The sequence below is a fragment of the Cherax quadricarinatus genome, unplaced genomic scaffold (assembly GCF_038502225.1).
Source record: "Cherax quadricarinatus isolate ZL_2023a unplaced genomic scaffold, ASM3850222v1 Contig614, whole genome shotgun sequence".
NCBI classification, from domain to species: Eukaryota; Metazoa; Arthropoda; class Malacostraca; order Decapoda; family Parastacidae; genus Cherax; species Cherax quadricarinatus.
The window spans coordinates 11803-29343 of record NW_027195640.1 but is presented as its reverse complement, the minus strand read 5'-3'; the positions used below and the strand labels follow the sequence as shown (position 1 = coordinate 29343).

At 38.7% G+C, this 17541-nt stretch overlaps 1 protein-coding gene across 1 annotated transcript in view; it reads right to left on the bottom strand.

Annotated features, from left to right (window-relative positions):
- The window catches only part of LOC128693666 (zwei Ig domain protein zig-8-like), a 111833-nt gene extending 105265 nt beyond the window's left edge, over positions 1 to 6568 (bottom strand). Inside the window, exons 1-2 of the mRNA XM_070080572.1 lie at positions 6502 to 6568; positions 4271 to 4458 (exon numbers count right to left, since the gene is read on the bottom strand). Of these exons, the coding sequence (XP_069936673.1) occupies positions 4271 to 4458; positions 6502 to 6568 (255 nt within the window). The remainder of the gene's footprint in view (positions 1 to 4270; positions 4459 to 6501) is intronic.
- Positions 6569 to 17541: the final 10973 nt, after the last annotated feature.

Sequence of the window (17541 nt, the reverse complement as noted above, 5' to 3'; positions counted from 1 at the left end):
ACTCTGAAAGAATAGAGAAATTCCAAGCGCTTTCGTGACTACTCACATTGTGAGTAGTCACGAAAGCGCTTGGAATTTCTCTATTCTTTCAGAGTGGTTGTTTTGCATATTTTGAAATCACCTGTTTACTGTGATCTTATTGCATATATATATATATATATATATATATATATATATATATATATATATATATATATATATATATATATATATATATATATATATATATATATATATATATATATATATATATATATATATATATATATATATATATATATATATATATAGTGTTAGAGTGTTCAGCAGAAGTTTGAAGAGCGATTGGTTGAATGATAATGTAAAGAGAGTAGTAAGAGTGAAAAAGTTAGCATATGAGAGGTTTTTACAAAGTAGAAGTGATGCAAGGAGGGAGGAGTATATGGAGAGAAGAAGAGACGTTAATAGAGTTGTGAAGCAATGTAAAAAGAGAGCAAATGAGAGAGTAGGTGAGATGCTATCAGCAATTTTTTTTGAAAATAAGAAAAAGCTTTGATGTGAAATTAATAAGCTGAATATGCCTAAGGAACAAATGGATTTGATAGCTAAAAATAGGAGAGGAGATTTATTAAATGGAGAGTTAGAGATATAAGGAAGATGGAGGGAATATTTTGAGGAATTGTTAAATGCTGATAAAAATAGGGAAGCTGTGATTTCGTGTATAGGGCAAGGAGGAATAACATCTTGTAGGAGTGAGGAAGAGCCAGTTGTGAGTGTGGGGGAAGTTCGTGAGGCAGTAGGTAAAATGAAAGGGGGTAAGGCAGCCGGGATTGATGGGATAAAGATAGAAATGTTAAAAGCAGGTGGGGATATAGTTTTGGAGTGGTTGGTGCAATTATTTAATAAATGTATGGAAGAGGGTAAGGTACCTAAGGATTGGCAGAGAGCATGCATAGTTCCTTTGTATAAAGGCAAAGGGGACAAAAGAGAGAGTGTAAAAATTATAGGGGAATAAGTCTGTTGAGTATACCTGGAAAAGTGTATGGTAGAGTTATTATTGAAAGAATTAAGACTAAGATGGAGAGCAGGGTAGCAGATGATCTAGGAGGCTTTAGGGAAGGTAGGGGGTGGGTAGACCAAGTGTTTACAGTGAAACGTATAGATGAAAATTACAGAGATATGGCTCACGAAATCGTAATGACACGATTGCAAACAAACCATACCACGGGCGGGAATAGAACCCGCGATCACAGAGTCCCAAAACTCCAGACCGTCGCGTTAGCCACTGGACCAGCTAGCCACAATCAGATTCGTTCAACTAGGCATATTTCTACACCATAGGAAGGTTAGCATAGACACCACTGTGACCACAAATGCAAGTTTTTACAGACGAATCTCCAGCTAGCGTGGCCGTGACGAACTCTAGCTCAAGTTCTATTGGAACTCTAGCGGGTTCTATCCCCGCCCATGGTATGGTTTGTTTGCAATCGTGTCATTACGATTTCGTGAGTCATGTTAACGGCTTTGAGGGGACTTGAGCTAGAGTTCGTCATAGCCACGCTAGCTGGAGATTCGTCTATAAAAACTTGCATTTGTGGTCACAGTGGTGCCTATGCTAACCTTCATATGGTGTAGAAATATACTTAGTTGGACGAATCTTATTGTGGCTAGCTGGTCCAGTGGCTAACGCGACGGTCTGGAGTTTTGGGACTCTCTGATCGCGGGTTCTATCCCGCCCGTGATATGGTTTATATAGATATGGGTAAAGAGGTTTTTGTGGCATTTATGGATTTGGAAAAAGGCTTATAACAAGGTGGGTAGAGAGGCAATGTGGCAGATGTTGCAAATGTATGGAAAAGGAGGTAGATTAATAAAAGCAGTAGAGAGTTTTTACGAGGATATTGAGGCTCAGGTTAGAGTATATAGGAGAGACGGAGATTATTTCCCAGTGAAAGTAGGCCTTAGACAAGGGTGTGTGATGTTACCGTGGTTGTTCAATATATATAGATGGGGTTGTAAGAGAAGTGAATGCTCGGGTGTTGGAAAGAGATGTGGGGTTCAAAGATAAAGAATCTAACACAAAGTGGGAGTTGTCACAGTTGCTCTTTGCTGATGACACTGTACTTTTGGGAGATTTTGAAGAAAAGTTGCAGAGGTTGGTGGATGAGTTTGGTAGGGCATGTAAAAGAGGAAAGTTAAGAGTGAATATAGGAAAGAGTAAGGTGATGAGGATAACAAAAAAAATTAGGTAACGAAAAACTGGATATCAGATTAAAGGGAGAGAGTATGGAGGAGGTGAATGTATTCAGATATTTAGGAGTGAACATGTCAGCAGATGGGTTTATATGAAAGATGAGGTGAATCATATAATTGATGAAGGAGAAAGGGTACGTGGTGCACTTACGAGTCTGTGGACACAAAGAACTTTGTCAAAGGAAGAAAAGAGGGGACTGTATGGGAGTATAGTTATACCAACGCTCTTATATGGGTGTGAAGAATGGGTGGTGAACGTTGCAACAAGGAGAAGGCTGGAGGCAGTGGAGATGTCATGTCTGAGATCAATTTGTGATGTGAATATAATGCAGAGAACTAGTAGTTTGGAAATTAGTAAGTAAGTAAGTAAGTAAGTAAGTTTATTCAGGTATACACAAATACAGTTACATAGAATTATCATACATAGCAGCATATGTGTAGAGAACCTAGGATAACCCAAAAAAGTCAGACAGAGTGACTTATTTCCATTGGGAAGGAGTGGGATTACTAAAAGTATTATTCAGAGGGTTGAAGAGGGACTGTTGAGGCCGTTTGGACATGCAGGGAGGATGGAGCAAAATAGAATGACTTCGAGAGAGTATAAATCTGTAGTGGAGGGAAGGCAGGGTAGGGGTCGGCCTAGGATAGGATGAAGGGAGGGGGTAAAGTAGGTTTTATGTGAGAGGGGTTGGACTTGCAGCAAGCATGTGTGAACATGTTAGATAGAAACGAATGGGGAGATATGGTTTTTAGGACTTGATGTGCTGTTGGAGTTTGCGCAAGGTAACATTTATGAAGGGATTCAGTGAAACCGGCAGGCTGGACTTGAGTCGAGGAGATGGGAAGTACAGTGTCTGCGCTCTGATGGAGGGGTGTTAATGTTGCAGTTTTATAACTGTAGTGTAAGCGCACCCCTGGCAAGACAGTAATGGCATGAATGGCAGTGATTTTTTTTCGGGCCACCCTACCTTGGTGGGAGACGGCCGATGTGTCAATGAATATATATATATATATATATATATATATATATATATATATATATATATATATATATATATATATATATATATATCTGTCCAGCTCCCTTGAAGACAACCAGGGGCCTATTGGTAATTACCCTTATGGCTGGTGGAAGGCTGTTGAACAGTCTTGGGCCCCGGACACTTATTGTATGTAGATTATGATGTATCTCTCTCGCCTGCACTCCAGTGAGTAAAAGTGATTCAAGGCGTTGCAATAGTTAAGGTGTTTGATGGAACTTATGTGTTCAGTAAAGGTTCTCTGTACATCCTCTAAACCTGCAATTTCACCTGCCTTGAATGGGGATGTTAATGTACAGCAGTATTCCAGCCTAGAGTGAACAAGTGATTTAAAAAGGATCATCACTGGCTTGGCATCTCTTGTCCCGAATGTTCTCATTATCCATCCTATCAGTTTCCTAGCAGATTTGATAGTGGTACTGTTGTGAGCCTTGAAGGTGAGATCTTCGGACATTACCACTCCCAGGTCCTTCACATTACTTTTCTGCTCTACTGTGTGATTTAAGTTTGTAGTATACTCAGTTCCATCTATTATTTCCTCCAGGTTTTCTATAACGGAGTAGATGGAATTTGTCTTCATTGAGCATTATATTTGTTCTCTATTGCCGTTGACCGTTACTCTGAGCCGTCGTCACTCCTAGACAGTTGACCGTTACTCTGAGCCGTCGTCACTCCTAGACAGTTGACCGTTACTCTGAGCCGTCGTCACTCCTAGACAGTTGACCGTTACTCTGAGCCGTCGTCACTCCTAGACAGTTGACTGTTACTCTGAGCCGTCGTCACTCCTAGACAGTTGACTGTTACTCTCAGACGTCGTCACTCCTAGACAGTTGACTGTTACTCTCGTCCGTCGTCAAAATAAAGTTAATAAATCTATGTAAATATATAAGTTAGTAGTTAAGCATACTTTTATTAACTACGTTACTCAAGCGAATATACTATAAATTCCTGTAAATAGAATAAATAAAAAAATGAGAAAGTTTTCAACACACACTCACTGTTCTGTTGCCAATCTTATTGACTCTGCAGTTGAGTTTGGCTGGCTGGTTGACGAGGGCCGTGATGTTGGCAGAGCGATCCACATCGTAGAAGGGCCCAGGCGGCAGCACGTCGATGAAGGGCGGCAGAGAGTTGTGCAGGTGCTGCGGGTGGCTGCCAGACTCTTCATCAAGGATGGTGCAACACGCTGCAGGAGAAATATGTACTCGTTACTGTACATGTATTTTCTGATGAGGATATTTCTCTTGAGTTTATTGAATTGTGTTCACTGAAAGCTAGAGTGAACCTGCACGTGGAGGGGTGCGTATCTCAGTACCTCAGTTGGCAGCGCACTCAGCTCACACACTGAGTGTCCGTGATTCGATCTCCGGTATAGGTGGAAACATTAAGCGTGTTCCCTTACACCTGCTGTCCCTGTTCACCTAGCAGTAAGTAGGTACCTAGGTGTTAGCCAACTGGCGTGGGACGCATCCTGGAGACAAGATTAACTTTAGTTGCCCAAAATGGTTTGCATAATGAGGGTCTGTTTACACAGTATGTCACTGACGTCAGTATGTCTGTCTAAGGAGTGTCATGAACTAATTTAAATAAATACATTAAGCCTCGCAGGATTAAACAGATAGACTGAACGATGGTGAACAGGATTACATACAGTTTTACAAACCCTTTGTGAAGTCGACAGATTATAAACTGTTAACTAACTGCCCAGTCTATTTATCACCTATTTTTTTAATATTAGTGAGTATACTAGTGTTGTGAGGTACTGTGGTATGTCTCACACTCCCACATGTTGTGAGGTACTGTGGTATGTCTCACACTCCCACATGTTGTGAGGTACTGTGGTATGTCTCACACTCCCACACGTTGTGAGGTACTGTGGTATGTCTCACACTCCCACACGTTGTGAGGTACTGTGGTATGTCTCACACTCCCACACGTTGTGAGGTACTGTGGTATGTCTCACACTCCCACACGTTGTGAGGTACTGTGGTATGTCTCACACTCCCACACGTAAACCACCTTCCTTTAAATCATCGTTTTGAATGAACAGGTGTTGAGAATTTATCACATTTTAACAATTAATCACATGTTGACAATTTAGGTTAGGAAAGAAAAAAAATATACATTTCAGTTGTATGTTAGACTAGGCAAAAGAAAAGAAATATGAATGAAATTGATAACGGAAACTTAAAGACAGACGACGCAGTCAGATTTTGTTTACTCTTTACACCACTAGACACAACTACTCAACACCCTACAACACTAGACACAACTACTGAACATCTTACAAAACTAGACGCAACTACTCAACACCCTACAACACTAGACACAACTACTGAACATCATACAACACTAGACACAACTACTTAACATCTTACAACACTAGACACAACTACTGAACATCTTACAACACTAGACACAACTACTGAACATATTACAACACTAGACACAACTACTGAACATCATACAAAACTAGACACAACTACTGAACATCATACAACACTAGACACAAATACTGAACATATTACAACACTAGAGACAAAAGTACTGAACATATTACAACACTAGACACAACTACTGAACATCATACAACACTAGACACAACTACTGAACATCTTACAACACTAGACACAACTACTGAACATATTACTGCACTAGACACAACTACTGAACATCTTACAACACTAGACACAACTACTGAACATATTACAACACTAGACACAACAGTAGTGAAGTTTTCTACAGTGTGGCTCCTCCTGAAAAGGTCTTCCACAGAGTGGCTCCTTTTCCTCAGTGGCTCCCTTTCCTGAGTGGACTCCCACTACCCCCACCCATGACCCCACCCACGACCCCCACCCTCGACCCCCACCCACGACCCCACCCACGACCCCCACCCATGACCCCACCCACGACCCCCACCCACGACCCCCACCCACGACCCCCACTCACGACCCCCACCCATGATCCCACCCACGGCCCCCACCCACGGCCCCCACCCACGACCCCCACACATGGCCCCACCCACGACCCTCACCCACAACCCCACCCACAACCCACACCCACGACCCCCACCCATGACCCCACCCATGACCCCACCCACGGCCCTCACCCACGACCCCCACCCACGACCTCCACCCACGGCCCCCACCCACGACCCCCACCCACGACCCCCACCCACGACCCCCACCCACGACCCCTCCCACGACCCCCACCCACAACCCCCACCCACGACCCCACCCACGCCCGCCCGCGCCGACCCGCGCCCGCCCTCGCGCCCACCCTGCCTTCTGCAGCATCGTCCGGATCGCCGCCCCCCCCCGAATTTTTTTCCTATTTTTTTTCGAATTTGTTTTAAATTTCTTTTTCTTGTGCTCTCCAACTCCTTGGATCAAATTTTTCTCGATATCAATAATACAAAGACTCCACTTCCTCGAATCGAGTTTTTTGGATTTCCCCTCTGGGGGTAAGCATTCAAAATGGACTCCCACTTGCATCCCAAATTCCCTGCCCCAATTCCTCGGATCAAGTTTTTCTCGATATCAATAATACAACGAGTCCCCCCCCCCACACCTCACACCACCCACTTTTACCCCAAATATTCCTGCTCCATCTCCTCGGATCAAGTTTTTCTCAATAACAATAATACAAAGACTCCATCTCCTCGGATCAAGTTTTTGGATTCCCCCCTCTGGGGGGTAAGCATTCAAATGAACTCCTCCTATGGGGCATGGTACTTTCTCTTACTACAGGTCTAAACAAGTGTGATGTCACCCCACCTGTGTTTACTCGGCGGTCTGTGACGTCACGTGATGACCAAACACACACAGGCTGAATCTTGTCGAGCAGACAACAAAATGCACGATAACACTAATACACAATATTTTCATTTATTTATTTATTATACAACCAATGCATTTCATATACATCCAACAAAAAAAATAATTGAAAAAAAGGTACAATTCTTTGACTAAAATCAACATATTTTTCTCTTGAAGAAATTCTGTGCATTTCGTTCTGGATCTTCTTCGTCGTCACCATCTCAGTATTACACATTTCATATACAACATAGGGAAAACGTTACACATTTTCACTCTTAACCCAGGATAACCCAAATAATTCCACATTTTTTCGTTAATACCCACAACATTCCACAATTTCTTTACGAAAGATTCACTCTCCTCAAGTCTAGACATTTTTCTCGTTTTAACTATTTCATCAGAAAGTCACCACAACACTTACAACTTATAACCACTTTTCGATAAATTCACTAGTCACAATTTTACATATTACGAAGTTAATACGCACACACAAACACACAAACACACACACACATTCAGATGTGACATCAGGAAATTCAAAGTCAGGCGCAGACAAGGGGATGGTAAGCAACAACGGAGACATGCCGTACACGAAGGCCCTATCAGACCCACGTGGGGCCAGGGAAAAGACGATGAGCACACTGAGATCAAACAACAGGTCCGAAGACAATGAAGGAAATTCAAAGTCAGGCGCAGACAAGGGGATGGTAAGCAACAACGGAGACATGCCGTACACGAAGGCCCTATCAGACCCACGTGGGGCCAGGGAAAAGACGATGAGCACACTAAGATCAAGCGACAGGTCCGAAGACAATGAAGGTTTGTTATATGCAGAGATTCTAACAGCCAACTGCAGTAGCAAGGGACAGCTGGTCAGGAAACACAGTTCACTGAGAATAGAAGTTTCAGATATGACAGGGACTGAAGGCAAGAACATGTCAATGGAAGGAAATAAAATGCCTCAGAGGAAGCAGATGGAGACTCAGTGGGAGGAGGAAAGGGCGAGGTCAGTTTTTGTGTACAGGCTCCAAGAAGCCAAGGGGGCCAACTTTGAAGAAATAAATCAGGAGGAGAAAAAAATGATTGAAGGCATCATGAAAACAATAGGGGAGGGCAATATGACCCAGGTGACAAATTTTCAGAGAATTGGGTGGTTTGCGAGTGGAAGAATACGGCCTGTCAGAGTAACTTTCAAGGAAGAATCAGTTCGAACCAGGATTCTGCAAGAGAAAGCAAGACTGAGGGACAAAGAGGTTCTCAACGCAACTGAGCAACCTATACTACAACTCCACTCACTGTTCCCCTCTGCCACCAACCCCATATCACAACCTCACCCAACAGCTGTCCCTGGTGAGCCTGATCCCACCCCTGATCAACACAAACTCACCACACCATGGTTCTACAGGCCTCTCACTGAAGGCCTCAGTGTCTCTCAAACCAATGATACTCTGTATGACCACAATGATAGAAAAGAAACTGCATGCTTGGTACATGGAAACATGAATAATTAACAACACGGTGGAGGAACAAAGTAATCAGTGAAAATCCCCAGACACTGCAAAGAAATAACAAAACAAAACTGCTGAGACAATACAGAATAATCTTCCCAACAGGATATCAGATCCTATGGTGATAGAAGGAGTGAGGGGAGGAGGGGCTGCACTGCCTGCAACACCAATGGGATTTGAGAATGGAAGGCATGGACATGATTAGAAAGAGATCATACTTGGTACATCCAACTCTGATAATACAAAGTAGTCATTGGAAAGGATGGACAATCACCACAGAACTGCAGGAGCTAAGAGAGGAGCAATGAAGAAACAACAGTTGGATGGTGGACACACTGGCTGGAGTGTGGCAAGAAGAGTTTCACTGAGTGAGCAAAGTTTGCACAAGATTTAATCATGTGAGATTGACTGGGAAAACCTGGAGCCACATGGGGGTCCCGAAACATGGAGAGTCAAGATGATGGACAAAATGAAATCCCTACATCATCATGTTTGCACACAACCAGAGAGAGAGATGAGCCAAAGATTGGACTCAATCACTCCTGAGCAGTTCAGATATTGAGGACATTGATTACAGAGCTCCCCTCTTGGAGCTGAAGGATCATGTGTGGTTCTGAGTTTGAATTAGTATAGAGTTACAAGGAAGGTACAGGAATCCAAAGTGGAGAGCCAAACTGATAGTGGGGGACTATACAGGTATGAGAAATTCTTAAGGAGGCCCAGTGAGAGAGAAATGGTAGAAAATTGTAAACGAGATGATGAATATGTGGCAAACAAAGTGCACAGGCAGAGGAGTTTTGTTCCCAAGGAAACAGAAATACAGTATCAAAACGAGTCCCCTAACACCCTGAAGGTGTAGGAGGCAAAACTAAGTGCAACAGAGAATGGTGCAGCAGAGGCATAGGACCCAGGAAAACATGAGATTAGTAGGAAGAGTTTGGTAAACATATGCAGATATGAGAGGCCCAGCACAGTATGAAACTGACATAGCATCGAAAGTCAAATCACCTCCGGAAAACTTGTTGTATAGCCACATTAGAGGAAGACAGCAGCTATGACCAAAGATAAGGCTGAGGAAAGAAGGTGGAGGAACTCACAAGAAACGATCAAGAGGTAGTGAGGAGCTCAACACATTTATGAAGTATTTTACAGTAGAGAGCAGGAAGGACTCTGGGGGCTAGACCGTGATAGGGGACATCGTGAATACACCAGTGCACGACATACATACATGAGAGAGTGAAGTGGAAACTGCTATGACACTGATATCAAAGGCAGCTGGACTGACAACATCTCTCCTGTGGGTCCTTAGGAGAGGAGCAGATATGTTGTGCGTACTCACCTACCACAATCTTCAACACATCCCCTGGAAACTAGCAACTACCTGAGGTATGAGACGGCAAATGGTTCATCAAAAAAGGGTATATATTGGCAAAGAGGCACTAAACTATAGATTCCAAGTCACTGACGTGCATATGCAAAAATTATGGAGAAGATTATCAGGAGGAGTGGTGGAGCACCTGGAACGTAAACAGAGTATAACACAACCAGCACTTATTCTACTTAGGCAAATCCAAGTCACAAACCTTCTGGAGTTATGACAAAACACAGGTTAAGATAAGAGAGAGAGGTTGACGTGTAATTTCTTGGACTCAAAAGAAGGCCTGATACAGTTCCTCACAAGAGATTAGTGCAGAAGGAGTGATCAGGCATATACAGGAAGGGCACTGTGAATGATTCAGAATACCTATAGGAGGCAATAACGAGTCATGGTACGTAACATGTATCACAGGCACCTGATGAGCTGGTCCACAATGTCCAGATCAGTAAAGCGATGGTACATGGAAAATCGACATGACAGCGTTGAGACTCCAGAGCGTCCCTGCCGCAGATGATGGAAGATAATGAGAGAATTAAATCTTGGATGAGGTTCAGGTGACTTCACAGATCGACAACGGGATAATCATCCGCAAAATGGCTTCCTCAATTTAACTCAAATGCAAACATGAAGATAGGGGAAGGCATGAAGACCACAGATATATAGAATAAAAAGGAAGACTGCAAACCTCACCAAGGAGAAAGATCTTGGGGTGAGTATAACACCGGAGCATGTCTCCGGAAGCACACACTAACTGATAATCATATGTGTTTAAAACTGAGAATATATCTTGATATTTTAGTATGAATCATTCAAGATACTCAGACACCTGTATGTCAGTCTACTGGAGAAAGAATCTGTTGGAACCCACTTGATAAAGCACAAACTAGAGAGAAAGTACACATTGCAAATGCATAGTTCCAGAGCCAAGGGAATGTCCTATGTAGATTATAATCTCAGTCTGACGACACTGGGAGGCAGGAGGTCAGGAGACACATAATGATAAGGCAACATCATGGAATAGACAAGGTGGATATGACAGGATGTTCCAGGAGGGGACAGAAACAAGAGGCCACACCATGAAGACACAAATGAGGTCATAGAGATAGTAGGAAGTATTTTCAATATGAGCTGGGCGCAGTGGAATAGTTTGGAAAATGACGTGTAGTGGGTGGTGAACCACAGCACACAGCTTCTTGGGCGACGAGGTTTGATGCAGCCCATGAAAGGTAAAGAGAGTGGCCTAGGAAACTGGAAAGAAGAGGTGGGGCCAGGAGCCAGGAATTTATTCCCTGCAACCACAAATAGTGGATAATGAAAAGAGCACACAACACAATAATACACACATACACACATACACACACACGCTGTCATCACACACCACACACACAAACACACACACACACACACACACACACACACACACACACACACAAACACACACATTACTTTGAACACCTTCTCAAACACTTATAAATCATTAATAATCACAAAGACCCTTTATCTACACTTACATATTTCACAATTGTACACATCCCCTCAAAAACTCTCCCAGCTCTAGATTTACAACAGTGATTACAAAACTAATCAGACATTTACTTTGAACAACACTAAAAATACCATCAATTACCTTTTTGAATACTCCAGCATATCATTCGAACACAGCCAAATCACCACTGAATACCCCCAGAACACCTTCATAAATATTCTGCAATACTCATTGAACAATCAAACACTGAATAGTCTCAAACAATTACTGAGTACCTCAAACACACCACTTGAAATAATTACTAAAACAATTCACTGAATTACACTCAAAACATCAACTACCATAAACTATGATCAACATCACAGACTAACACCAGCTACACACAATCCCTCAAATCACTATAACCAAGACTGATACTAATTTATGAAAAGGCATCACCTCCCAAATCGTTATAGAACAAAAATCATGAATACAATCCAAAACATGTTATAAACATTCTTTATAACAGAATCACTTCTTTTCGGTATCTCTAGCCTGACACAACGTCACAACCCATTAAACAATCACATCCACAACACCCACATCCCAGCACCACAACTCCACAATTTTTTTGTTAATCACTCAATTGGAAAAGTCATGAATGACAACTTACTTAACTTTCTGGTGAACTAATTTTTCGGCATCTAATGACACACACCACAACTTCTAACACTTTACTGATTGATTCTGTTAATTTATTCAATACAATTTTCCCTTTATTAACTGTAATGGAAATACATTCCTTCCTACACATTAAAATTCAATAAATCTCTCACTCATCTCCTTGTGTATCCACATAATTGAGAATATACTCACAACAATCCAATCATCTCACTACCAATCAATATGAGTATGTTTTTGCCAATCTTCCATTCTTTCCTCACATATCATAACTTTTCTGTACTTATAATTTCTCTTTAAATATCAATAACATTACTTATTTAAAAACTTCTCTCATTTCATTAAATTTCTAATAAACCTCCCGACACTCTCCATCTCACCAACATTTTTCACATCCACTTCACCTGCCCCAACACACTTCTTCAGAAACAAAAGATAAAAATCATATTTATCCACAATGTATCTCATCACCATCTCAACCACTAAATCACTGTAATCCAAGATTCATGTAATTCATCACCTAACACACACAGACAACTCACTTTACTTGGAATACTACCAAAAACAATTCAAATAATTACTACATTAATATCAAACATCATTCGCAATTCTTACCATTTTTAAAATATATTTGATATTAAACACATCCAACTAAGATATGATATTATAACTCATTTTAACATTCTCGATTTCGGTAATATGAACAAATGATTGGGATAACATTTAGAACATTTAATTGGCGTTATTATTATCAAAATATATTGGAAAATCAAAATACAGTAGAGTACTCCAGAATTATTTTGAACGTCTATTTTGATATTTCAAATTATCGAGATCATTATCTTAAAATTTAACATTATTTTTCTTGCTGGTAAACACACTCAATGCAGAATATTCACCGATTTCCGGATAGAAACACATTCCTCGTTTGAGTGAGAATTTTGTTTTGGCGGGCGACAATCATATTGCATCAAAGATTTTTACAACTCCAGCGAGGCCATGAAATGGTGTTCACACCTGGCTGTAGACAAGATAACCATCTCTTTCAGACTAACGTCTCTAAAGCAAATTATGAGGTCGCTGGGTTGACGGACAATTGAAATTGGTCTAAAATAGAGATATATCATTTTGTAAGTTTTAATTAACATTTTTTTTCATGGTGGCATGACGACTGAAATTCATCATGCCCTAAAAATTCTTTTTATTAAACATTTCTCTTTTTAGTGAATGAATCATCACATATTAATTCCGTGAAACAATACACCTTAAACACTAAACTCTCCTCTCTAAGTCTTGTTCTTCCAAGCCCTGGGTCAAGCATCGGTACCTGTAATGTTTATTTTTGCCTCAGACAGGGATATAATTGGGAGAATTTGCATCATCACCTGTAAAAGATACCAACCAATCAAAGTTACATATTTTTTTTTCTACCATCCCAAACATATGCCTCTCAAGCAGACTTCAGTATTCTTCTGTTAATTTAAATATCTTCCATTATTGATTTAAAAAGGATAACATAGTCAAATCCTCACAACTTAAATGAATTAAAAGAATCTGTTAACTGTAAATTGGATGGGAAGTATTATGTAGAGACATATCTTGTGCCTGTGTAGAGAGAGAATGAAATGAAAAGTATTACATTTCAATGTGAGTAAAATATGGTTATACTATATTAGTTCACATATCTCTCTTCTGTTATACTGCTTGGCACACTAACAATTTAAACCACTGATACAAATAATTATTTGATTTATAGGTTACCTGCACATTATTCATTGTTTTAATATATTGCTGAATATCTGTGAAAAAGTTCTTCCAAAGTATTTATCTCTTTGTGTTAAATTGATCTATAAATGCTCAGATTATTATACTGTTTATTAAATATTTGACTGACAAAGTTTTCAGATATATTGTATTCAAATATAATATACCAGATCAGTTACCCATTCCGTTACTATTTCATCAATAAGAATCTGGTGCAAATCAAGCTCATTTTCTAACCACCTTTAATCAAGAAAATTTTCATCCAATGATTCACCATCTTTCCTTAAGAGTTGATTTAATAGTACAGCAAAATTCAACCTCATAAAGATCTTTCAATTATTCACAATAACAATGAATCGCCAAGTTTCCATATTAGAGGTTTCCATGCGGTTCCCTGACTATGTTCTATGCAGACTTCATACACAACTCTCCCACACAAAGAGTTAAGCAATATGATAATGTTGAAATTTATTAACACTTAACTAGATCAACAGCTTATTTAAAACTATTTTCATAATTAATTTGGCTTTGTATAATAAAAGTTTGAGATAAATCACTACTCCCATCTACATTCTCGTAAATAACAATTTTCAATATTTTCATACCCATCGTTGAACACATTTCTGTACCTCACTACAATCTCTTCTTTGAGAACAAATTGCATCAATTCTTTGAATGGTTCGACTTCTCTTAATTGTATATAACATTTACAAACATCATTACCAGGTGTTTTGTTTAAACCACCTATTTCTTCTGCTCAAGTGATTCTGCCATTTCACTCCAAATATTATACCAAAAAGTTTCTAATCAATGTCATCGAATATCATTTTTTTAATAATACAGTACATTACATAGGGATTTCTTCAAAGCATGTATATTATCCCATTGTATACTCTGTAAATAATATGTTTAACCATTGTCAACTTTCTCTGATGTTAGTAAAAAATATTTGAAAAATATTTTTTTACAATACTACTGCTTGTACGTCACACCCACCAAACAGATTGTTATATTTTCCTATCTAAAAGTTAGCAATCACATTGTATCCTTATTAATCAAACAATTAAAAAGCATGACATCACGATATCATTGATCAAATTATCATACTTTAATTGTCTTCATGTACTTTATGATAAACATCAGTATAGTAATAATAAGCTACACGCCATTTAAGTAAGTTATGATTATTAATCTCATGTAATCTAACAAATGCATTACCAATCTCCTAATCATTTGCTAGAAACTTCACACACTTGGCGAAGTTCCCCCATGGGTTTGTTCATCTATCATCCACGATAAAATTTTTCTTGCTACATCACCTCCTATATTAAAGGTTTATATTCAACATCTCAATAAGATCTTTTCACCTCACCAGCAAAATCCAACAAATGTTTAACTCTCCCCATCCTGTGGGCGCGATTACCAAACCTGTTCCAGTTCATTCAATTATCGTCATGGTGATACCACGAGTGTTTTTCATGGAAACAAATTTCTCCACACATAGTTATGAAACTGCTAACTCGACAACCCCCGTGTGAAAAGAGTATATGAAGGTATACCTGTATTGAGTTACAAGAGCATGGATGGAGACTTCAGATCACGAAGTTCCCTGATCTGTAAAATCATGAGATTTTTAAGCTATAGCCCAAAAAAAAAAATTGTGTTAGAGCCATCTGTGATTACTAATATGAGTGGTCATTTAGTCAAGTGGAAGTTATATAGAAAATTTGTTACAGAAGTAAAAGTGTCTACACATCACTAACTGATAAAGAATGATTAATTCGATAAAGACCTTTGATCACAACCTCCAAAATGAAGGGCAGACTGAACAATATCTCATCTCTGATAAAGAAATGCTTGAGAAATAATGAAATATTTTGTTTTTATTTAACAGATATTACTGATACCCACCCACTATGTAATTCTTGGGAATATCTAACAGAAATATTTTTCATTGCTATATCAAACAATTTTGGGATAATATCATATTTTATCAAATTGTTATGCAAAGAAGGCAATGTGTGTAGATAAAGAAAAATACTTTTCGTTAAATGAAAGGTAATATTATGTGATTTTAGTGTGTGATAAAATTTTTAGTACTGCCACAAATGTTAAAAATTGATAATTGAAAAGAGAGGTCTATTGATGTTGTCAGGGTTTTAACACTAAAATCCAGCATATTATTTAGATCACCTACACATGAAGCAATCAAAGTAGTGAAGTCAATCATGATAAATTTGGGAGCATAAATTTGTAACAATGGAAAATAATCTATGATTGTTAATATGTTTGTATATATGATAATCATATGGTTATAATCAAAAGCTGATATGACTTAATATATACATGCAAATGATGGATACAAAGTAGTGTCGTGAGATTATATCAAAGAGGTATGAATGATTCTATAAGTGGTTATTAATGATCCACAGATTATAATGGAAAAGCAATGGGGGCAAATTGATGTGCTTTCCAGCTGGAGGTGATTAAGTATGTATATCTTAAAATCATCTGATTTTTGTATAATTAAAAAAGTCAGAAATATTGTTACAAAATATGACAACAAATATCTCCATAATACTTTTTTTGTTTCTATTCAATTATCACCTCAAAACCTTATTTAAAGCAACTGAATAGAGATCAATATGTTCAGCCTGGCGGGAATTGGTGATGAGTGGCAACATTCTGATCTTTGTTGTTCATACATATAATTCCTTCCATCAGCACTAACTAATTCTGCAAGAAATGGAGACAGACAATAGATGGAAAATATTTTAATATTTTAAAGAAGAAACTGTAACATATGAAAATATTGTCGTGACAACGTCTGGCATTATTTTCATGAAATCGTGTTGTTATGTGCTTGATAAAAGTATGCCAAAAGAATATCCTTATGCTGATGTGTATCGGAGAAGAGGACCATATTAACGGAGAAGAGAAAGCTAAAGATTCGTGGATACTTGGTCTGTTATCGAGCTCGAACTTCACTGATCAGCAATTGAATCTTCCTATTTAGTAATGAATAATGCTTTCTAATTTGGTATTATTGACCATTGATGAAAATAATGGTCAAAATTAATTGAAAAAAATCAAGATTCATTGCAGGTTGAAGAAAGATACTATCAGAGAATAAGATATTTAAAGAATCCATTGACTACAAAAAGTATGATAAAAACAGAGTATATCTTTCAAAGCAGTATTGGGAGGTATGAAATTTGAATGATTATATCTAAGAATATAAAAACCTATACTGAAGATATGATAATGAAATTTAAGGAAGAATAAACAAAGCAAATAATGGTTGTCAAAGAAGAAACATGATTAATCAAGTGTCAAGAATTTAAATGATGATTCAAAAAGTATTATTCCTTTCAGGAATCTGAAGGCTGAAGTGGCTTGTATCCCCATGAGGTACAAGCAAAATTATTTACTTTGCATCAGTGGTTTAATTCATTTAAATTATTGGTGAGAGTAAATTATAACTTGAAGAGTGAGAGATATATTTGAACTAATATATATGCAACTCATTTAATTTCTTTGTGAAATGTGTGTCACTTCTTACTTATTTTAATTTTCTCTCTCACTCAATAATAAGAATCATGTCTACCATAATACTTACATCATTTAAGTTTACAAGACGCTTTAATTAATTTAA